Below are 22,430 nucleotides of genomic sequence, written 5' to 3' on the forward strand. Positions count from 1 at the left end.
GGTCAAACTTTTCGAAAAATAACATAGACTTTTTCTTTTCTCCTTCGGCTGCTCTGAATATATCTGATTCTCTTTTCAAATTATACTCCATAATCATGAATATCCATAGACGCTATTGACTATGGCAAATACAAAGTTACTCCACGAATCAAATCTCAAGGTGTCACATCTTAGCCTCGCGCATATTGATCGTAGGTCAGACTGCCTATTTCTTCTTCTCGATCTCTTTGGCTGCCAATCTCAAGACATCAATCTCGCTTGCGAGCCAGCTGCGGTATGGCTCCGGGTGGAAAACGCCATCTGCTGAGAACCAGTTGGTGAATGGTGCTTCGATGCGCTTATCCTGAAGGACTTTCCCCGAGGGAGCCTTGTAAACAATGTGAAGCTTGTAGGGGAGGCTGTTCTTGTTTACGGACGAGGAGATGGTGATCTAATTTTTTTGAGCGTTAGTATCGGTGCAATCCAGGATACGTATGGCTTAGCGAGTTCTCAAGCAGCATCCCTAAAGAAAGGTGGCAATACGGCAACAGTCGGGCCACGTACCGTTTCTCCAGTCTTCCTTTTGCCGTGGAATACCTCGCCCGCCTCGACAGCCCATATCCAGAATGTTAGGGCGGTGTTTAAGATAAAGTATGAGCCAACAGCAGCGATAATCCATGGTGAGGTTGTTGCCTCCCAACCGAGTTTACGGTCTGCATAGAAGGTGAACGCAGCGATTGCGACGGCGGTGTAGCCCAGTACGAAGCGGATGTTGGACTTGGTGTAGTCTGGGGTGAAGGTGTAAGGGGCGGGAAGATTGGTGAGGTAGGGTGCCAGAGCGTCATCACTAGTGGATTTGAGATCTATAAAAGTATGTTAGCCCTGCTGGACCGAGATATTTTGCTTCCAATTGACAGGATACTGTAAGCTTAAGCTGGAAGCGGTACGCACCATTTGTAGAATATATTGGCACCTTGGTAGTCGCCATCCTGCAAGTTTGTATGCTAGAACGGGGTCAAAAAGCCCACAAATTCCAAGACAAGCTTCTGGATCCGCCTTTGTAGAGCGGTGCTGTGGTGTTCGTCGAGTGTCGATCTCAAGGACACAGTTGCGGGTTGGAGAAAGCTGGAGTTCGCGCGGGCCAATAACATCTACCGCCGCGAACCCAACCGCTTCCGCTAAACCTCAGGGTTTCCTCTCCGCTCTTCCCACCGCAGCTGCCAGAGATCCCTGGTTGTCCAGTCATTCACAACCTTGAATAAAGTCACGGTATTCCATTCGCCATGGCTGTTCAAGTAGTCGAGCAGACTATCCTTCGGGATCCGGCACTCTTGTGAGACAGACCCTCAGCACGAGCGAAACGCATCGATCTAACATTCACGATATAGCTACTGGATCTTGATTCCCATTTCGGTGGTCATGGTATGGCTAGATTCCAGCTCGTACGCCTCAGATCCAACTCTCACACAGCTTCTAGATCCTCACCGGTATCTTGCGCCATTACGCCACAGTCCTCATGAACACGCCACCGAAACCCCCCCGCAACCCTCGCCGAGTCTCGCGAGAGACATGCTCTCCTCCGCGGCGTTAACCTGCGCAACCATGCTGCTGCCGTTCTTGACCGTGAGGCCTTTGAGCAGCGAAAGACTTACTTGGTGAACGGCTTCCGCAATGGATCCTTCCTCAAGGACCCGGAAAACCAGGGCCAGCCCCCGGCTAATCCTATGACGGATCCTGCAGGCATGGAGGCAATGATGGGTATGCTGAAGGGAAATATGATGATGATGATCCCCCAGACCCTGATCATGAGTTGGATCAATGCCTTCTTTTCTGGGTTCGTGATCTGTGAGTTAGATTACCAGCCGTGGCATTATATGTCGTTCGCTAATGGGTTTTGTAGTGAAACTGCCGTTCCCCTTAACTATTCGTTTCAAGTCCATGCTCCAGTCTGGTGTCATGACTCGTGACCTGGATGTTAGATGGGTGTCTAGCCTGTCGTGGTACTTCCTCAACCTCATGGGTTTACAGTCTGTGTTCGGGTTTATCCTGGGCAGTGATAATGGTAAGTAAGCATCTCCATGAGATGCGTCACTCCATTTTCTTCGATGTGGATACTGATTTTCGCAGCTGCAAACCAGATGGCCCAGCAAGTGGGTATGGCCAACCCTGCCGCCATGATGAACCCTATGCAACCGGGTCAAGACCCAGACAAATTGTTCAAGAGCGAGGCGGAGAATTTGGAAGTCATGGAACACTTCTGTATCCTGGACGGAGTAGAGGAGAATCCTGCAGAACTTTGCTCCCGAGGCGAAATAATTGACTACTTGTGTGACATCAAGTTGGTCTTACTGTATGGTATATAGAAGAGCAGAGATCCTAGAGAACGGAAGAGGCGTTGATCGATACTGCGCATAGCATAGATAATAATGTCCTTTATTGATATCTGAAGTCGTAATCATTAGATCTCGTCATCGCACTGGTACCGATATCTTTTTATATCGCATAGGCTGAACATCCGGCTCTGGAAGATAACACTAGGGTCTAATCTAATCAACCCGGTTCGATTTGCGCGTCTTCAACTGGATATCATCAAGTCAATGGGATACAATAGGGGGCAAAAGTCCGTGTGCATACCGCTTCACCTACCCTGTCAAATGCCTACGTATATTCATGGTTACATATCCTACATCCTACATGTTGGATTATACTAAAATACAATATACTAAATAATCTGGTTTATATACAGAGTTACCTTGCTTAATATCTCGGTATAATAACCCTGGTTCGTATACAAGTTATCCATCATTCTTCCCATACATATCAATCATCGTCTGGTCTAATATATCACATACAGCATCATTACACTCTTTATAATAGACCCGATCCTCTTCAGATCTTCCTATCTATATAAGTTCTTCAAATATACAAAAAATTTCGCGCTTTAGTTTATTCTAGACCAGCTTAATAGGATCAAGACCGGGCTAGTATATAGGCCGATGTTTTACATACATCCCGTGCTCTTTAAACTAAACCTGTATATTTTTTTTTGTTTTCGCTATATAGAACTTTGTGTTATCTTGCTAAAATATTGTTCCAGGTTGACAGCGATCGAGACCAAGGGGGGAGGTGTAGGAGGGAAGATAGAAATGTAGGTGGCTGTTAGGGTGATGGCAATGGGACTGAGTGCGTAGAGACTTTTGCGCGGGTGCTGTAGTAGCTCTAACGTGCAGTTCTAGTAAATGATACTAGGATTCAGTTAAGTCGACCCGGTATTGTTTATAGATTTCCCTCTCTGGATACTATAACTGCCTTCATGTCTAATGCTAGAAAATAAAACTAATACGTAGGTATATCAACCCTATTCAATCCGTATTTCCCCTTTTCCGCATATCATTGTACAGCCCTAACATCGTCTCCAAGAAAACAAAAACCATACCTCAACCTAATCAACCAGGTTCCGTTTACCAAATTCCTTCCCTAGATTCTACAGCATACTCAACACCTATTTTGAAAAAATGACACCAGATTCCATTTCAATCGACCAGGTTTTGTTTACAGATTCCTCCTTTTAGATACTACAACAGCCTTTACACCCAGTTCTAGAAAGTGACGCTAAGATCTAGCAAAATTCACCAGGATCAACTTTCGTGACTTTTCCGCCAGATACTAGCAAAAAAAATTTCTGGCTCAGCATTTTCTCTTCTTACAACCACTCGACCTTGATAGCTTTGATTGGAAGTAGCTTGACCATAGCAGTTCCACCAATTTCCAGTAAAATCCACCAGGATCAACTTTCATGACTTTTCCGCCAGATACTAGCAAAAAGTCCTCTGCTGGCTTTCTTTTCTCTTCTTACAACTACTCGACCTTCATGGCCGCCTCATTTGCTGGAGCGTTAACGCCCCGATCCTAGAAAGTGACACCTATCTCTAGCAAAATCCACCAGGATTAACTTCCACGATTTTTCCGCCAGACACTAGCGAAATATTTCCTGGCTTTTCGTTCTCGTTTTTACAACCACCTGGATACTCTTGATTCCAGGAAGGGGTATTACCCTACTATTAACCTGTGGAAGTCGATTCATGAAAAAAAATTTAATATTGCAGTAATGTCGTAGAATCATAAACACTTCCTATTAATTCAGCGGTAGTTTACCACATTGTCTAAAACCCAGACTTCTCCGTTGGAGACTCTCTCTGCGATGCTGTTGACCTGAACGTTGCCCGGTTGAATCTAAAGCTTGTTAATATCATGAGTGCACTGATCTGAGATTTTCCACGTACAATCATCTTATCGCCATCCTTGACCCATTTAAGCTTTTCGCCTCCCATGGTCTCGACTTCTTCGCCCTCTTTCCATGGGCTTACGGGTATAACGTGAGCCTCGACGAATTTCTGCAAGTTCTGCTTTGCCCGGTCTTGTCCATCCTGGCCCTCGTAGGCATTCGCTTCACCGAACTTGGCATAATCTTCCGGGTTCTCCCAGGGCTTGCGGGGAAGAGCCTGAATAGCGCTATTCCGAGGGGCGAGGACAGTTACGTTCTTTGTAGCATCGTTCAAACGGGAAGCGACCGGGTCGAAGTCTCGCGTCAGTTGGGAGAATACATTGATGCCTTTGGTCTTAGGCAGGACATCCGAGATCACGGGCGGGTTGTCTGGATTCTCTGACCCTTGGCCTGGTTGTAAGAAGCCTGGGAGGTTGGCCATGATAGGGTGCTGGTTGTATTTTGAGTTCAAAGGGTTCTGTCGGAGAATAGAGGGTAAAGATAGCCCCGAAGCCGCAGTTACAAGCCCGAATAGAGTCCACGTTAATAGAAGAGATGTAATACGACGTATGTCCTTCATTTTGGGCGGGCGTGGGAGTAGCTTGATGTGCTTTGCGACTCAGATCAGCCATGACGCAAAGTGGCACGTGATGTAGAGGGGCATGTGACTGTTATCGATAAGGGCCACAGAAATTGGAAGGAGCAGGCGCAGATACAGCAGAGTGGTTTCCTATCTTCTCTCGAGCGCTTTGGGAAACTCTAGCATTATGTCGGCCCTACAGACCTTCCTACTGGTCGTTGAGCACGACAAGGAAGAGGCCAAGCGCATCGCGGAAGGTGTCGCTCAAGGTTGATTCTACCGAACTCCCCGCACTATATCACAGCACACTAATCAGGACGTATGATAGATGTGGAAGCCAAGAAAACAACCCTGATTGAGATTGTCCAGCAGCTCGGCGAATACATCAATGATGAAGACCCAATTATCCGCGGAAAGGCCGTTTCTTTCCTTACCGCTGTGATCAAGGCCCTGCCACCCCGCTTCTTGTCAAGACAGCAGATACAGGTTTTAACCACGTTCTTCGGCGACCGAATTGAAGATGGGGGTGCTGTGACGGGTTTGGAGCATTTGCAAGCGCTAGATCGCTTCACGGTCGAGTTGGCAACAGAAACTGCACAAGCGTATGTTGATATTAGCCATGACAGTTGGATCGTTGTTAATTGATTCATCCAGTCTATTTCGCAACTTCCAGGACTTGCAGTCTCGCTCGCAGACTCAGAGGTTTCACGTATATCAATTGCTTAATGAGTTGATGTCAAATCATCGAACTGGTACGTACAAATATGCTCCGCTACGCTATGGTAGCAAGAGATTGCCGGAGCTGATATTTGGTAGCGTTGCGTGAGATGGGCGATGAATCTCTCGTTGGTGTCGTGGATCTGATGACAGGCGAAAAAGATCCTCGAAATCTGATGATCGTCTTCTCTATCCTCAAAGTAGTTATGATGGAATGGGATATCAGCAACCATGCCGAGGTATGGCAGCTTGCAATTGAGAATGGGACTTGAAGCTAATGGGACCAGCTCTTATTTGATTCGGTCTATAACTATTTCCCAATCACATTCAGGCCGCCACCGAATGATCCATATGGAATCACCGCGCAAGACTTGAAGGATCGTCTTCAAGAGTGCATCTCCGCATCCCGGCACCTTGCTCCACACGCCATCCCTGCGTTGTTGGACAAGCTGGACTCCACCTCTCCTAACGTCAAGGTTCGTTAAGTTTATAACCAAAATAACTCCCACTTCTAACAGTTTTGTAGAAAGATGCTCTTAATTGTCTGATCGCGTGCATCCACTCTTACGACCCGGACACCGTCTCGCGATTCTCTATCACGATCTGGGATGTTTTGAAGTTTGAAATCCTTAATGCCCAAGAGGAATTTTTATCAGACTTATCTCTCGACGCTCTCAAAGGTATTACTCAGCGCCTCTCAGAAGGAGTATCAGAGGTTTCGCAAGAACTACCCTTGGCGCAGTTCCTTAAATCTATCACGAAGGAATGCAATGAGCAATTACAAGAGCCCCAGCAAAGGCAAGCCAAGCCCGCACAGCAGATCCTTAGCTCCGTTTCATCTGCTTCGTGCGTGGCATTTGTACTTGTGGTACAGACTGTTGTCGCCCCGATCTTCACAATATACCAAGAAGCGGATGGAATCGCTAAGCAGAGAGCTCTCCTTGAGACTTTATCTGTGCTATTTCAATCCGCGGTTGACTTGTTTGGCCTATGGACTACTCGTAAGAGTGAGGTCAGCATTGAGAATCCATTGATCGAATTCAAGGACCAGTTCTCCGACGTCCTGGGCCAGGCCTTAATGGGCTCTGCAAAGGAAGAGTTCACCTTCCGGACCACTGCTTTGAAGGCCTTTCTTCGTCTTTCAGTCTTGCGAGATTTTTTCCAAGATAATGAAATTGGTCTGTTTGTCCAGTATCTTGATGATATCTTACTCAAGGAGGAATCCTCTGGACGAGGCGACCTGAAAAAAGAAGCCATTTCCGCACTTGCCGAAATCTCCAAACACAAACCTCGCTTGATCATCGATATCACATTTCCAGCGTTTGTGGCGACTTTGCCAGACGAAGACGATGGAACAAATAAGAATTATCTGCCAACGCTCGACACGTTGGCTCAAATTAGTGTCGAACGAGATATCTTTGAAACTTTGTTCCGCCGTCTCTTCGGCAAACTATCGATCCTCTTGCAGAAAGAACAGCCCGGCTCTCCGGCGTACCCTCGGGCTATCCTGATGACCCTTCTTTACGTGATGCGACAGAGAAAGATGGATTCAGACCCCAGCGTGGATCTATACTTCGACAAGATTGTTGTTGGTCTTTCACAGAGTGTCGCCGAAACAGCCTCAGGACAGGGTAGAAACCAAATTCTGAGTGATCCTACTGTCCTCGATACGCTTGGTCGGCTGTGCAACCTTTTGGTGCGATCTGTATCCCCGAGAGGCAGCAACAAGTGGCCGAAAATGTCTACAGTCTTTTTTCACCTGCAGACAACTTTATACCAGTACCATTCTCTCAAGGTGTGACGGCTGATCAAGAACGCACGATCATCATTTCTACATATCTACTTGCAGGTCTGTCGAAGGATTGCGTTGCTCATATTCCTTACACATCTCCGGATATGTCTGCTCTACTCTTGGATTTGGTACAGCGTGCTGTATCCGAGAGCGCCGAGCCTGCTACACATCTCGCTTACCTTCGTCATGTGGCCCTGCTTGCCAACAAATTCCTGTCGAAGCAAGACCTTCCCATTGCGGAAAAGCTATTCGATTCTTTGGTCTCATCAGACCAACAGACCATTAGCCCAGAAAAAATTCGAGTCATCTTCTGGCTGGCGAAAGCTCTTGTTCTTCGCCTTGCCCTTACGACCACTCATATCTTGAACTCGCTTCTTGATCTTCTCTCATCTTCCGACTTCAAAACCAGCAATGCCACTGCGCGTGGATTTGCTATTCTACTGGGTGAAGACGATGTTGTTTCTGCTACAAATGGAGCGTCTATTCGTCTGTTGTTCAAGCAGCGCGTCTTCACAACAGTCATCCCACTTATCTCTTCCCGAATCCGCGATGTTAACATCACTGGCAGCGAAGGTCAAGCAGCCGACCACATCAAACCGGCTCACCTTACCGCGCTTGCTGGTATACTGTCAACTATTCCTCCGGATCTCGTGATGCCCGAACTTCCTACGTTATTACCACTCCTCCTTCAATCCCTCGATCTCCAAACATCCGATTCCGTGGCAGTCCGTGCCGCAACACTCGACACTCTCAGTGTTATCATTCGTGAAAACGGTGTTGCTGTGATTGAAAAGTGTGGCCACGTTCACAGTCTCGTTCAAAGGCTTCTCAAGACCACCGAGTTGAAGACATCCACCGGAGCGGTCAACACCCCTCGTCTACGTGTAGAGTCCCTCAAATGCCTCCATCTTCTGGCTACCAAGCAAATCCCAGATGCTGCGCAGAATACCAGCATCCCTGCTTCGATTTCTCCGCTTCTTCCAGAGAAGGCTCTTGTTCTGCGCTCCCTGCGCGCTGTGCTGGATGATCCCAAGCGGGACGTCCGTAAAGCAGCAGTGGATGCTCGGGGTGCCTGGTTGCGAAGTGTCGACGATGCCCCCGAGGAGGAGGACTGAGAGAGTGATTTCGAATAGATTGATGAAGACTACCATATAGGGGTATAGACTTTAGAAACAAAAAAGCAAATCCATTGATTCATGAACATAGTTCAGCGGTGTATTTACATGTTGCGTGCACACTTGGAATAGAATACTCGTTCTCTTCCGATCAAAGAACATTCGATATCGAGTAGTGCGATAAACAGGGTCACGCAATCCACTTGCATCAAAGCAAATTAGGCAACAGACCATGACAAAAGATCGCCGGAGTGCAAGACTGCAGTCATATTTTGCTCAGTCATATCGGGGGTATGCTTGTCATCATACATCACATCTAAACAATTGAATCTAGAACAGGGAAAGACTTAAGGTAGAACGGATACCAGATGGCGCAATGGGGGTATCTGCGCTGCCGAAAAACGCCAGACACCGTAGAAAGGGAGTTTCATGCGAACGAGGCATGCAGAGGGGGGGCTGAATGACCTTGCAGGGAAGAGAGACACAGAGACAGAAGATTGAGTAGATGAGAGGGCGGGAGATTTCGGATGCCGGAGAAAAGTGAGGTTTTTAGGAGGAAGCTTTTATAGAAATAATTAGCACCACGCCGATCGATCTCGTTTGGTATAAGCGCTACTCCTCACATTATTCTTTGGACTTGCTCTCATGGAGCTTAATAGCCCATCTCATCTGGGCCTCGGTCGTCTTCATCGAATCGATCGCCTTGTCAATCAGGGTATTGTTCAGATTCGTCCGCTCGATCGTCTCCCGCAGCTCATTATCCTTGACCTGCTTATATTCCGCATGTGTTGTCATGAGCTTCTCATTCGACTCCTTCAGCGCCGCGATCTCCCGATTCTTCTGGTCGGCCAGGACCTCTAGGCGCTCCGTCTGCACACTCTGTTCCTGCTGCGTCGCCTGCATCGAGTAGAGCTCCTCCCAGAGCGCCTTGATCTTTGCCCCCAGCTCAGCTTTGTCCCGCTTCAGCGTGCCGGACAGCACATCGTATTGCGTCTCGTAGTGCTTCGCCAGCTCCAGGGCGTGGGCCTGCGCGCGGTGGTGAATCTCTCGTTCCTCGCGCATGGTGCTATTCGTCAGGTTCGCGACTTCTTCCGCGTCTTGACGCTTGACGCGCTCATGCTGCAGCTCCGTGCGTAGCTCTTCGATCTTCTTGTCCTTGCGGGCAATCGAGTTCAGGTTGGTCTCGTTGACTTGCTCGAGATTGCGGAGTCGTTCCTGCGCATTGGTATATTGGATCTTGAAGGTTTCATTCAGGCGGGTTGCTTCTTCGGTTTTGGAGCGGTACACACCCAGATCACGGGTGAGGCGCGCGATTTCCTCCTGCAGGTTGTGGATTACTCGCCCGGATTTCCCGGTGGCTGCGTGGCCCACAGCGGACCATTCGGTTTGTTCGGGGGTGTCACGGGCGGGTTTGAAGCTTGTGGGGTCTGCGTTGGAGGATGGTGAAGGTGACTTGGAGTCTACGAGGGAGCATGTGAGCTGGTAGGGGGGGGTGGTTGGGAATGTGATTGCGCAGACAAACCTCTCTCGTCTGGCACTGGACTCCCGTCCTGGAAGAGGCCGTTGTGTTGGTGCATGTTCAACTGTGTGTCCACATGGGGGAGGTTTACTTGTGGAGGAGGTGATTTGGATTTGGACTTGGATTGAGGATGAGGTTGGGATTGAGAAAGAGGGGAGTTGGGATCGATAGGCGCGTCTGACCGAGAGTTAGTGGAAATGAGTCCGCGAGAATCGAGCCGCTGGAAGGGAAGCCCAAAAAGAGCCATGCTGCTTATTGGGCCTGGAATTGTGTGTTTCAAGAGTTCCCAGTAGATCCGGTGAATTTCCCTTACCATTGAACCTCAATTGGGCAATATGCGTGTTTCGGTTCTTGCGTCTAAGCATCGCCGTATCGCCTGAGACTAATCACTGCATTCTACCTACTAGGTATGCAGTGGGGCGGTGGGGAACCTGGGTCAGCATCCAAAAGTCAAAGCCAGAGTGGAATGTAAACCAGAACAAGGGGAATCTTGTCAGAAGCAGAAAGACAAAAAAAAAACATCAGAAATCAGGAGGGCAAAGCTTTGGGGATGGCCCGGAACTCACGAGCCAATTATTGATGTCGGTGGCCACTAGATTCGGACACTAGCAGGGGGGGGCCGAACCACTTGTCATGCATGGATCATCTGGTGTCATCCAAACAAAAGGACCAGCTCATAGGGGTTCTCATAGGGGTTCTCTTGCCACATATTGGGGGAAAACGGTATCCTGAAAACTATGATTTCATTACCTCCACAGCTCCAGACCAAAGGCCGCCTATGAAGGTAGGGGGTATTGGATATATGTACATGAAGGTAGGGCCCAGTCCAGGTTTCTGATTTTAAATAGAGTAAGTGCAGCTATGGAGTGTGAAGAAAAGGGAAATCAACCTAGAACCCAAACACGAAAGCAGCAATGGCACCAAGAGCCAGGCCGAGAGAGAATTGCGGAGCAGAAGCAGTATTCTCGTCGATGCTGCTAGTCTGCTTTGCCTTGCGGCTCTGGCCAGTTATGGAAGGCTCAGCAGCCACCGAGTTGGTGACAACTTCAGTAGAAACGGGGCTGCTGGACGAGGGGGTGCCGGAGGGCGTAGAGCTAATCAAAGGCCTGCTGCTGCTGCTACTGCTGTCGCTGGTGCTGGCGCTGGCGCTGGTACTGGCGCTGACGCTGTGACTACTGCTGCCAGTAGTCATGCTAGTGAGAGTGGCACCGGTAGCTGAGCTTCTGGTGGCACCAGTGGTGCCGGTTGGATGGGGAGCAGTAGTCGAAGCCCCGGTCTCGGTGGCAGCTGCGGTGGTGCCAGTAGACGCCTGGGTTTCCATGGACTTCTCGATACCGGGAGCGGGAGCAGCGGCCTTCAGCAGGCTGGAGTAGTTGTTTTCGGCGCCCTGAGACAGCATAAAAGCGTAGTTCTGGCCCTCCTTGATATTGGCACCGGGGGTCCAGGTGAACTTGCCATCCTTGGCCTGGGCAGTGATTGTCTCCACGTCTTCCAGATTTCCAGCGGCTCCTTTACGGAGAGTAAGAGTAACGGGCTATAGATTGTTAGGGCGACTCCTTTTTGTTTTGTTCTTTTTTTTTCTTTGGCTAATCTGGTAGTTTACCTGATCGGGAGCACCTCCGGCCCAGGTCAGGGTTACGGGCTTGCCGGCCGCGATATCAGCGGGCCAGCTGGTGAAAGCCAACGGGTCGGTGGCATATCCCAAGGTGATGAGAGAGGCTGAAGTGGCGAGGACGGCCGTGAAACGCATAATTACTATGGGGATCGAAAGGAGCGAATGATTATAAGGGATATTAAGGAACGTGTTATTGTATTAGGTCGTGTATGGCGAAGAAAAAACCGATACAGAATCACCAGATACCAGTGGCGTTCAACGCTCCTTTATTTGCATGCTATATCCTCCCGGCCCCGCAATATGGTTGATTCCAACATTCGGCATTTGAGCGTCTGAGAGCTGACGCCCGCTGAGGGAGAATGTCGCATTCCTCGGCTTAGGTTCAGGGCCATCTTGCTCTCATCGAGTGAAGACAGGTGATTATGACACGGTGGAATGCCTTAATGAAGGGCTCTGGAATTCTTCATGAAGCCTGGGGGAAACAGACAATAGATCTTCCATATTGATAAGATTGTCGGCCAAGAGCCTGATTTTCATATCTGCCAGCGAGTATTCCGGTCCCTTCTATGACCCTCAAATAGTTTATTCTTCCCAGCGTAATGAGTACACTAGAGGGCTCAGAATAGTACTAAGAAACTACTTGAGGCTAGATGGAGTTCTCAAGTGTCAGTAAACCAAGTTCTATCCAAAGCCTGTTTAGCCGGAATGTCATCCCTTCCCAAACGGTGATCCGTAAACAAAGCATAGGGCTGCAGGCCCACTCCTATCTAATAAGTTGGCTCTTCCAGCAAGAATTTCTCGCATTTTTGCATTCAAGTTGTGCTTTGTCCTGTATCCATACCAAGGGATGGCAGGAGATAGAACTCGAGCTTTTCTCATGACCACCTACACACCCACTCTGGACGGTCTTCATGGTCGATCTGTTGATCAGTTGCTCTGCAAGGGAGGAACTGACGTGAAGACTAAAAAAAAACCTTCGCTGAGACATCCTATTGTCTACGAATTCTCAAGTGGTTTCCCAAGAACTTGGCAATGAAAAGACCGGCTCCAGACTCTTTTGCAGATCCCGGTGGCTACAGAAATCCACGAGTCAGGAAATACGCCACGACCGCTTGCCACCTTACACAGAATTCGTGGTTCGAAGGAAATAGAGACGGTCGGGTGCGAAGTATTTAGTACCATAACTCTGACCATCTAGGGAATCATCTGAATTTGCATCATCGCTAATAGATCGCCCAAACGCCGCAGGTGCTAACTTTTAAGATCCTAATAGGATCAAGAGAAACCCCAGAGACTCCTCACAAAAGCCCCAGGGCCAGAATCGACCCCACCGTCTTCCTCCAAGAGTCGATCCGTGAAGATACGCTTGGGAATTTGGTATTCCACCACTGGGATCTTCTTCAAAGGTCGCTCGCCCGTGCCGAGTTCACCCTGTATCATCCCCTGGTACGTGTGATCCAAGAAGTCCTCAATGTTGTAGGCTTGTTTTGTGAACTGCTCCGAGATAATCCGCGCGATAGCCGCAACGTTAGGATGGTAGTGGGACTGTAATGATTCAATCTCCCACACGCAACTCTCGATAGCGCGCGTACGCATTGGGTCGGCTTCGTTGGGATCAAAGGGATCGGTCATGCCTTCCGCCTCGATCTTTGCGGCTTTCTTGCTGTCGCGGATCTCACGGTGCATCATGAATGTGCATGTTGGGTGGCTCTTGAATATGTTGTACATAAAAGGGACAATGACCACAATCGCAGATGGGGGGGCGTTCAGAGCGAGCCGGGAGAGACGTTTGATGAAACTGGCGATCAGGGCCGCGGGAAGGTGGGTCGAGGCGAGGAAGGTGTTCAGTAATCGGAAGAAGCGAGAGCGGTGCTTGGAGTGCAGCAGATCCGAATCCAGCAGAGAATAAAGTTTTGTGTAGAATTGCGGGTAGTCCAAATTTTTTTCCTGGATAAGGTAGAAAAGACCCGATAGGGCGAGGAGCGATGTAGCACCGCCGTCATTGTATGAGTCCGTGAGGAAGTCCAACAAGAACTCTGGGTTGATGAACCAGGGCTCGATGCTGCGCACCATCATGCGCAACAGTGATTTTCGTTGCCCTTGTGATATTTCGTTCCGGAGGACTGCCAGCCATGCGTCCTGGGCCCGCCTCTTATGGCCGGTGACAGACTTGATCTTCTTGTTCTTGGTTTCGGCCTCGGCAAAAAAGGATTCGAACACATGGCCAGCGGCGGGGACTTCGTCGCATTCGGAGAGAATGGAAATGATGACATCCAGGATATCGGAGTCGCGCTGGGCTCCGGCATACTCACTATTGCTTTGTTAGCAAGAAACATGAGTCTCTGAGCGGAAAGGACATACGCTATTTGGGTGAAGGTATGGAATCTCACGTCCTCATACTCCTTCAAGAACTTATTCACGAATTCGGCGTGCAGTTCAGAGCCGTCCTGCGCCTCAATAACGGCTTCAAGGATATCACGAAACAAAGTGGACCAGACATTGTCCTCGGCTCCAGGAATATGGGTAATGCGCTCTTTGAGCATCCGCATGGCGAGCGTCAATGCGGCGACCTGAGACGCGGTATCGGCCTCTCGAACGATTGAGACGAGTGCCTGCTGGTACTCTTGACATCGCTCCTTCAACCATGCGGTAACGATCTTTTCGTTCTCAGTCGCGCGACTCGAATCCTTGAAGCTTCCCGCAGCCATCAATCGGCTAAAAACTCGGCATAACGAGACCGCAGCCGCAAGCTCAGGGTTCTCAGAACCGCCGGCATTGAGCATAGAGATGAGGGTTGCGATATTATTGTAATGCTTTCGGGATTCGGCGATTTGAGCTTCAAGTTGTTGGATTGTAGACAAGGTATCGGCGAAATCGTCTTCGGCTACAGCTCGTCGTTTCGAAGCGGCGCCCGCATTTTTGCTGCTTTTTCGTTTTTTCGAGCTGGCGATATCGACTGGGCCCGGCATCTTAGAGGAATGTAGGAACAACGTCCTACAGTATTGAGCGCTGGCGTGATCTCGGATCGGCCACTTTTTTTTTTTCTATGGAATAATTTGATGAAGGTCGGATGCTGGTTTTTCCGGGGCACGAAGACTGGCGCCCAAAGTGGTTAGCGTGTGCAAGCCCGTCCTACCCGTTCCGACCTCAAACCTCCTCTCCGGTTCACCCACCCTGTTCAGGATCTTTACATCATCTGCAACAATGGCCTCGCGTCTCGCTAAGACTGCCATTGGTATGTTCTGAAGTTCTCCTTGTCACCCAATCGATTGATCCCAGTAACTGACATGACTCTCCAGGCGCCGCTCGCCTGCGGCCGGCTCTCCCCATCCGCACCGCTGTCCCTTCTTTGACCTCAATCCGCGCGGCCTCCAACGTTCCCACCGAGGACCCTGCTAAGAAGGCCCAGTCCATCCTGGACTCTGTCCCCGGTAACTCTCTTGTCTCCAAGACCGCTGTCCTCTCCGCCGCCGCTGGTCTGTCCATCGCCGCCATCAGCAATGAGCTCTACGTGATGAACGAGGAGACCGTTGCCGCCTTCTGTTTGCTTTCGGTCTTCACTGCCGTCGCCAAGTATGGTGGTCCCGCTTACAGTGAGTGGGCTCAGGGTCAGGTCCAGAAGCACAAGGACATTCTGAACGCTGCCCGTGCCGACCACACCAACGCCGTCCAGTCGCGCATCAACAACGTCCAGGAAATGTCCGGTGTCGTGGAGGTCACCAAGTCCCTCTTCGCTGTTTCCAAGGTATGAGCCGGTAGATACGGAGGGATTGTGGAGAGACGGATATCATAGGGCTAGCTCTAACATAGATGTATAGGAGACCGCCGAGCTTGAGGCTAAGGCTTACGAGCTCGAGCAGCGCACTGCTCTGGCTGCCGAGGCCAAGCAGGTTCTTGACTCTTGGGTCCGCTATGAGGGCCAGGTTAAGCAGCGTCAGCAGCGTGAGCTTGCCGAGTCCATCATCGGCAAGATCCAGAAGGAACTTGAGAACCCCAAGGTCCTCCAGCAGATTCTCCAGCAGAGCGTTGCCGATGTTGAGCGTAAGTCCCTGCCCATTCACGCGGAGAAGCTCCAGACGTATATTAACTAACATTTTCTGTTCCAGGCATCATGTCTTCCAAGGCTCAGTAAATGGATGACGGTGGCTCCGCCGGCAACTGCCATTTGTGTACAAAACTATAGGGGCTATTTGCATCTGCTGAGTTAGAGTTGCAATACCATTTTATTCTGTCACTGTATCTTTCCGGATTGGATTCTTGGGAGCATATGCACCTTGGCTGTCTTTAACTGAGTTGCCGAGGTGGTGTTTGCCGGACATGAGTTCCGCTCAGTAGAGGAAGATGCCTGGGTTGGACTCTTCCGCCTCAAACAATCTGAATTTTCTTTTGTTCCGAAGTCCCGTCGAACTCGCTATAGTCTCTTCATTCTAAGCATGCCTTTCACCTGGACATCTGAAGCTGTAGAGTGTCGCGTATGAGGTCGGGGTCCTGGGCCCGCTCGACCGATCAACTGCATGCAGGGGCCGCAGGCGCCCACATGCCATGCATATATAGATCTGTATGAGACGAGGAAATATCACCATCATTCTTTTGATTCCCGCAATTGTGCCTGTCACCGAACCATCCAGTTGATAATCAAATTTCTTAGCGTGATTGTCAGGACTCTTGCCCAGCCCCTCGAGCAGATTAGCCGCCTAAGAAGAACCAATGGAACCCGCGGGTTACAGCTGCGGCTCAGCCACCACGCTGGGATGTTTCTATTCTTACGCGCTGAGCTTGCAATTGCCCCAGGCAGATCGTTAAAAATCGATTCATTCACTCATTCATTTCATTTTCTAACTCCAGCTTATCCCGAGACCCAAATCATCTTATCTTCCATCAATCCAGCCCCTCCGCCCCCGCAAGTTGGACCCCGGCAAGCACAGAACGAGAAACGAGGAACGAGAAACGGAAAAAGAGCGCAGAATGCCATCGCTACGCCATATCCTCCATAAACACGATGACATGAATAACATGCCAGAGACATCCTCTGTCCCATATCCCACATCACCACCACCTCCCGAAATCAGATTCCTCCGTACCGATACCTTGGACGAAGAAGAGATCGCTCCCCCGTCACATCCGCAATATGAAGACGAACGCATGCGTCCAATCGACTCTTCCCTCGCCAATCGACCTCCCCTCGCCGCAGCTTCCAATTATTTACCCGTTCCCGCTCAGATTCCCAGTCCAGCAACCCCAACTCCCCGTCCCGCCAGCACCGGATCTCCAATTTACTCCATTTAGACCGGCGCGGCAGCCGTAGCGCCTCGCGCGAGTCGTCGCAGAATATTCCCGACGACCTGCCCCAGATTGAAGATAGCCAGACTGGCGATAAGCAGGAGCGCGAGGCGCAGTGGGAGCAAAGAGCGACTGTTCTCGCACAGCATCCGCCACAGCTCGGGAGCCCCCTAGCATCCCCGCGATTGCCTGACAAGGATGGCTCGTGTGCTGGGTTCCCGGGGAGTCGGTCGAGGAGCTCGAGTCGGAGTAACGTGGGTGATGCGCAGGATGATGTAAGATTCATATGAGTCTCGTGGATATGCAAAGCGGGTGGGCTAATTTACGACGGCAGATTAATATCCAAGAGGCAATCCGATTGCATGAGTCGGGGGGTGAGTTGGTGAAATTTTTTCTTCTGCTGGTGCAGTTGGGTGCTGACGAGTTTAATAGATCTCGAGCGGTCAACAGAGATGTTCGGCCAGCTTGCGGATCCGAATGGACTGAACAATCCTCTCAGCCAGGTTCTATACGGCCTGGCTTTACGGTATGCTTCGAATAATCTTAACTGCTGGCACGATTTGCAGCGTGGCTGATACCACTTCTAGGCATGGTTGGGGCTGTACGAAAGACGAAGCACGGGCCATTACCTATCTGTCCGCGGCGGCAGCGAACTCGGCCGCCGTAGAGTCTGAGGCTCTACGCGCTGGAATCAAGAAAGGAGGCGCTGCAAAGGGGGAGCTAGTTCTTGCGATTTTCGAGCTGGCAAATTGCTTCCGCAATGGCTGGGGCGTCGCAAAGGATCCCGCTGCCGCGCGTCAATATTATGAGACTGCCGCCAACCTGGGCGACATGGATGCAATGAATGAGGTTGCCTGGTGCTATCTTGAAGGATTTGGCGGGAAAAAAGATAAGGTCCGGTGGAGAACACTGACTTGGGATTACAAATATGCTGATTGTAATTGTTCTAGTTCAAAGCAGCCAAGTACTATCGACTCGCGGAGGAGAGTGGAGGGCCTACTGTTGGGATGTCATGGTAGGGGTTCTCATGCCTTTATATTTGGCAGTGCTAACGAGATATATTTAGGATCTGGAAGGAGAAGTACAATCCCAAATAGCTCGAATGACTGTCTTGTAATATTTACAAAGGGCCGCAGCTCTTATTGTACATCTTTCTTTAGATATCCCTGGACATACCGCCTTTTCTTCAACTTGTTTATATTGATGACGAACGGATTGCGAAGCGTTAATGCGACAGACTATTAAGATAACGAAGTGCAATAAAGTTCCATGTTCGAATGTTTGTTCCGCTGCGATAGAACTTCCAACGATTGATCCGATTCTAAGATTCTTAGTACATTATGGAATGCCTTAGGGTGGATAGAGCTTCGATGCTATTGGCCAAGAATTCTGTTCCAAGACATGCAATGAATATCCCACCATAACATACGTCGACTCAACTCTATCAGTCGAGACTACAATATCCGGGATTACTGCCTTGCCTATTATGATCCGGTTCAAAGCCGCAGACTCTGATGTTGTGCCCATCCCTACCGATTCGCTCAACCTGCCGGGCCCGGATTCCTTGGATACGCGGCAAAAAGTCGGCATTTGGATCGTCGTCCTCGCCGCCGTCCTGCGGTTTAGCTTTTATGCGTTTAGGTACTATCGCCGATCACGAGTATCGAAGAAGTCGGAGCTCCCCTTGCGCGACGCTTACATGTCTATGCCCCCGGATCCTAACCTCGAGAGAGACCGAAGGTATGACTGGGAGAGAATAGAGCAGTTAGAGCTGGAGAGGCAGCGAGAATAAGAACGAGAGCTTGGGAGATTTGAGAGAACGGGCGGAAGTGGATGGGCAGCATGAGATCGAGATGGCAAATGAAATAGACCCACCCCAGCTTACAGAAAATAAAACATTGCAGGTTGAAGGACTAACGAAGCCCCGTCTGGCTACCTTAGATAGGTGAGTCGGGATGAGTTGAAGGGCTTACCAACGCCTGTTGACATGCACAAACCCTATCTGTATGCACAGTACTTACCCTGCTGGGCTTCCCTAAACCGTCCAGATGCCCGAAGCCTCAAGACAACTCGGCATAACCCTTCCACTGCATTTCGCCTTTGTCTACTTTCCATCCCCGCAGCCTTGGGAGCCTTGCCAATAGCACTTCTAAAACGTCGGGATCGGCGCTTGTGGGCTCCGTAGATGATACCTTCTAGAGTCCTCTATCGGGGTTGAAAAGTGGAGATACACATCCCATCGAACCAATAACTCCTCTCTGTAATAGTGAACCGACTGCAGCAGGGCCGAAATCGGTTGATTCGGTAATCTTGCAACTGGAATCCTGAGCAGCCAAAGGATCTGAAACTGGGCGCTCATCCGGCGGGCCCGTTGATGGCCGGAGCGCCGAATTAAGTCCAAACACCAGGGGCACTGGACACGATCCTGCGGATTATAAGTTAATCTCGTCGATGAATCAAATCTTCCATATCACCATGGGTAGCAATAAATCAGTAAATAATCTCATGCCTATTCACAATGCGTTACTCCTACTCTTACTCCTACGCAGGTTACATCGCCCTGACGGCGTTGCTGAGTAGTGCGCCCGTTAGTGCCAGGCAAGTCTTTGGCCACTACATGGTAAAAACCTTGCATAGAAGGCAAATTTGGGATAGACCAAAGGCTAACAGATTCCAGGTCGGAGGACTGGATTCTTCCACAGACCATGCATCGACGGATATCCAGCAAGGGATGGACATGGGACTCGATGCCTTCGCACTGAACGTCGGGGCTCCCACTGCCGACTGGGCTAAGGATGCCGTTGACCAGCTCTTCAAAGCTGCTGGCCATACGAACGGAAAGTTCAAGTTGTTCTTTAGTTTCGATCTTTCTGCGTGGGATAATCTGCAGGACCACATCGATCTGTTCAACTCATACTCCAGCGAGTCTTCCTATTTGACTTACGGCGCGGACAGTTAGCCATTGGTCTCCTCCTTCGCAGGATACGACCAGTACGACAACTGGGTCAGTTTCAAGAAACACAACGCGGTCTCGCTGATCCCCAACTTGGACACCCAGAACATTGACAAGTACTACAACGAGCCGTCGAGCTACCTCGCCGAGTTCGTCGATATTGTGGATGGCTTTTTCAGCTGGGAATCTGCTTGGCCCGCTGCGAGCGACACTCCCTCGAACCTGAGCTCGACTTGGGACCGCAATGTGATGGACTTTGCCCATGGCGCTAGCAAGGCCTACATGATGGGTAAAGCAATCTTCCCAAGAAATGCACACAAGCAGTACCTGACAGAACTAGGTCTCTCTGCCCTCCAGTTCAAGGACTGCTGCGGTGGAAACTACTATCGGATCGGCGAAGCCAACCTCCCCCAACGTATGTCGCAGATCCTCGACATCGCCCCCGACCTGGTCGAAGTCATCACATGGGTAAATCTTCCCCTCCCCCCCAACAACTTCACCGTCGAAACAAGCCGTAACAAGAAGTTAGAATGACGGCGGTGAAAGCCACTACATCGGCAACCTGTGGGACGAAGCCTACTCAGGGCCCGATGCCCTGCAATACGCCAACATGTCATCTTTCCCCCATAACGCTTGGCAACCCCTCATAACCTCCTTCATCAACGCGTTCAAGGCCGGCTCCTCCGCCTCGGAGATGGCGCCCCCGGGCTCCGACCCCATCGGCGCTTTCTGGTACCATCCTGTCCTGAAAAATTGTGATGGGATTGACAGTATCGATAACATTGGCTCGGCGCAGAGCACCGTGAACTATGCCGTCGTACTGCCGGCTGATAGCCAGGGTGTGTCCATCAAGATAACTAGTGGTGGGAACCAGATCGCCGAGACACAGCTTAGCCCTGGTCTTAACTTTGCTGCTGTTACCGGGCAGTCGTCGGGGGCGCAGAAGGTCGAGCTTGTGTCGAATGGGCAGACTTTCATGTGTGCAGACAGCCCTTCGAATGTTCCTGCGAACCCTGAGATGTGCAACTTTAATTTTGTTGTTGTAGGGCTGGAATCAAGCTCTTAGGTGAGGCTCGAGATAGTTTTGAGGGCGTTGGAAGAATAAGTAAAGTACCTTGGAACATGAGGGTACTGGACCTAGGCTTTGTATTTATAATCGAGAATGACAGAAAAGAACACCTATGGAGTTGGAGAATTCTAGCAGATCCCTGCAGGGTTTTAAAGAGCGTATGAAGTCAGTTCTAGGTATAAAGTTGGGGTGAAGAACAAGAAATAAACGGGCGACAGTGAGATTTAAAAAAGCCAAGAGGTCCGAGCACCTCATTGTTCCAGAATTATGTACCCCCGCCCTTAGTAGATACATCGCAGTGAAAAAGCAAACAAAAACCATAAGCCCAGTTATATCCTACAATGCTATTCCAGAGTCCAATCCATTTCCCAAACACGTTGCAGGCATACTCACATCAACGCATCTCCAAGCGAGAAATACCGCGGGTATCAATTTTTCACCTCACGCTTTACGCCCACTTGCCCAGAAGAGCCATGATGCCAGTGCCGAGAAGCACCGAGATCACCATGAAAGTAAGACGCTTGTCATCCTGCGTCCGGTGAGGGTCGAAGAGGAAGTCGCCCGCGAGCAGCTCGACCAGACCCGTGTAGATCAGAATACCAGCCGAGATGGCATCCAGGACACCCGAGACCACGTTCGCGGTGTAGGAGCCCGAGTTGTAGGTGGTGCGCACGCCCAGACCGATGGCAATCGCGATAGGCGTCGTCAAGCCATAGGCCGTGCACAGCGCCCAGGGCAACCAGCTTCCCTTCTTGAAGGGGATAGCGGACATACGGGCGCCGATACCCAGGCCCTCGAATGACTGGTGGAACACGAGCACAGGGTACAGAGTCGAAAACTCATCACCCGCGACACCGAGGTTGAGGCCGATAATCACAGAGTGGAAGATCACACCGAATTCCAGAATCAGGAAGGCGGCGATCTGCTGCTGGAACGACCGCTCCACCATCTCCTCCGAGTCGGAGGTCCCATCCTCCATCTGCCGCATCTTTTTCTCCTCGCCCTGGACCGAGCGAGGCTGGGAGTTGGTCCGGTGGACTTGCGTGTCGTCGGCGACCGACGTAGCCATGATCGGCTCCGGGTCGTCACGGCACAGCCCGAACTTCTTCTCGACGTAGCGCTCTGCACCGAAGTCCATGAGGAAGACGATCATCAGCGAGGTAAGCACGATGGCCGGGCACCAGGAATACTCGGCCCAGTAGCCGGTCATGCCGACGCAGGTCTGGCCGCCGATTTCTGAGTACGCGGGGTCAAGAAGGTGGATGAAGGCCGTGGCGATGATGACACCGGCACCAAAGTACTTGGCAAATAAGTAGACGTATATCGGGATACGCATCTTAGGCACACGCTTGGCAACCACGGGGAAGAAGGTGAATACCGTGGAGACGAAGCCAATGACGAAGATGGAGGAGATGCGCGCTCCTAGATGGCCATTGTACTCATTCTTCCCGAGACCCAGGTAACAGATCACCTCGGTCGGGTCGGCCGTTGCGAGGTCGACATTGTTTGGGTCGAAAGGCATGGTGCTGAGGAACCCTGATAGATCC

The 22,430-nt window shown here is 50.4% G+C and overlaps 11 protein-coding genes across 11 annotated transcripts; 5 read left to right on the forward strand and 6 right to left on the reverse strand.

The window, feature by feature from the left end:
• Positions 1-205: 205 nt before the first annotated feature.
• Positions 206-967, reverse strand: N7468_005922 (signal peptidase complex subunit 2; the record flags this gene model as incomplete). Its single annotated transcript, XM_058475218.1, has 3 exons — positions 206-430; positions 544-842; positions 931-967. The coding sequence occupies 3 exons, from the start codon at positions 965-967 to the stop codon at positions 206-208; spliced, it is 561 nt and encodes a 186-aa protein (XP_058330958.1).
• Positions 968-1,262: 295 nt separating this feature from the next.
• N7468_005923 (ER membrane complex subunit EMC3) lies at positions 1,263-2,342 on the forward strand (the record flags this gene model as incomplete). Its single annotated transcript, XM_058475219.1, has 6 exons — positions 1,263-1,312; positions 1,368-1,401; positions 1,457-1,489; positions 1,536-1,824; positions 1,880-2,041; positions 2,107-2,342. 6 exons carry the CDS (start codon positions 1,263-1,265, stop codon positions 2,340-2,342), a joined length of 804 nt encoding a protein of 267 aa, XP_058330959.1.
• Positions 2,343-4,119: 1,777 nt separating this feature from the next.
• N7468_005924 (uncharacterized protein) lies at positions 4,120-4,823 on the reverse strand (the record flags this gene model as incomplete). The annotated part of the gene is made up of 2 exons (XM_058475220.1): positions 4,120-4,212; positions 4,263-4,823. The coding sequence occupies 2 exons, from the start codon at positions 4,821-4,823 to the stop codon at positions 4,120-4,122; spliced, it is 654 nt and encodes a 217-aa protein (XP_058330960.1).
• Positions 4,824-5,010: 187 nt separating this feature from the next.
• Positions 5,011-8,447, forward strand: N7468_005925 (MET18/MMS19 family protein; the record flags this gene model as incomplete). Its single annotated transcript, XM_058475221.1, has 7 exons — positions 5,011-5,092; positions 5,152-5,425; positions 5,478-5,532; positions 5,651-5,779; positions 5,828-6,016; positions 6,067-7,236; positions 7,257-8,447. The coding sequence occupies 7 exons, from the start codon at positions 5,011-5,013 to the stop codon at positions 8,445-8,447; spliced, it is 3,090 nt and encodes a 1,029-aa protein (XP_058330961.1).
• Positions 8,448-9,071: 624 nt separating this feature from the next.
• On the reverse strand, positions 9,072-10,024 carry N7468_005926 (uncharacterized protein; the record flags this gene model as incomplete). The annotated part of the gene is made up of 2 exons (XM_058475222.1): positions 9,072-9,907; positions 9,970-10,024. The coding sequence occupies 2 exons, from the start codon at positions 10,022-10,024 to the stop codon at positions 9,072-9,074; spliced, it is 891 nt and encodes a 296-aa protein (XP_058330962.1).
• Positions 10,025-10,855: 831 nt separating this feature from the next.
• On the reverse strand, positions 10,856-11,716 carry N7468_005927 (GPI anchored serine-threonine rich family protein; the record flags this gene model as incomplete). The annotated part of the gene is made up of 2 exons (XM_058475223.1): positions 10,856-11,500; positions 11,570-11,716. The coding sequence occupies 2 exons, from the start codon at positions 11,714-11,716 to the stop codon at positions 10,856-10,858; spliced, it is 792 nt and encodes a 263-aa protein (XP_058330963.1).
• Positions 11,717-12,856: 1,140 nt separating this feature from the next.
• On the reverse strand, positions 12,857-14,550 carry noc4 (ribosome biosynthesis protein NOC4; the record flags this gene model as incomplete). Its single annotated transcript, XM_058475224.1, has 2 exons — positions 12,857-13,892; positions 13,943-14,550. The coding sequence occupies 2 exons, from the start codon at positions 14,548-14,550 to the stop codon at positions 12,857-12,859; spliced, it is 1,644 nt and encodes a 547-aa protein (XP_058330964.1).
• Positions 14,551-14,785: 235 nt separating this feature from the next.
• On the forward strand, positions 14,786-15,713 carry atp4 (F1F0 ATP synthase subunit 4; the record flags this gene model as incomplete). Its single annotated transcript, XM_058475225.1, has 4 exons — positions 14,786-14,816; positions 14,881-15,326; positions 15,400-15,622; positions 15,688-15,713. The coding sequence occupies 4 exons, from the start codon at positions 14,786-14,788 to the stop codon at positions 15,711-15,713; spliced, it is 726 nt and encodes a 241-aa protein (XP_058330965.1).
• Positions 15,714-16,546: 833 nt separating this feature from the next.
• Positions 16,547-17,958, forward strand: N7468_005930 (tetratricopeptide repeat protein; the record flags this gene model as incomplete). The annotated part of the gene is made up of 7 exons (XM_058475226.1): positions 16,547-16,829; positions 16,868-17,136; positions 17,196-17,235; positions 17,294-17,387; positions 17,449-17,755; positions 17,812-17,876; positions 17,928-17,958. The coding sequence occupies 7 exons, from the start codon at positions 16,547-16,549 to the stop codon at positions 17,956-17,958; spliced, it is 1,089 nt and encodes a 362-aa protein (XP_058330966.1).
• Positions 17,959-18,347: 389 nt separating this feature from the next.
• N7468_005931 (uncharacterized protein) lies at positions 18,348-20,880 on the forward strand (the record flags this gene model as incomplete). Its single annotated transcript, XM_058475227.1, has 6 exons — positions 18,348-18,601; positions 18,645-18,806; positions 19,129-19,165; positions 19,539-19,786; positions 19,871-20,282; positions 20,344-20,880. The coding sequence occupies 6 exons, from the start codon at positions 18,348-18,350 to the stop codon at positions 20,878-20,880; spliced, it is 1,650 nt and encodes a 549-aa protein (XP_058330967.1).
• Positions 20,881-21,331: 451 nt separating this feature from the next.
• Positions 21,332-22,405, reverse strand: N7468_005932 (uncharacterized protein; the record flags this gene model as incomplete). Its single annotated transcript, XM_058475228.1, has 1 exon — positions 21,332-22,405. One exon carries the CDS (start codon positions 22,403-22,405, stop codon positions 21,332-21,334), a length of 1,074 nt encoding a protein of 357 aa, XP_058330968.1.
• Between the last annotated feature and the right edge of the window lie 25 nt (positions 22,406-22,430).

Source organism: Penicillium chermesinum (assembly GCF_028974085.1).
Source record: "Penicillium chermesinum strain IBT 19713 chromosome Unknown utg000004l:1.0-3345178.0:1.0-3348027.0, whole genome shotgun sequence".
NCBI lineage: Eukaryota > Fungi > Ascomycota > Eurotiomycetes > Eurotiales > Aspergillaceae > Penicillium > Penicillium chermesinum.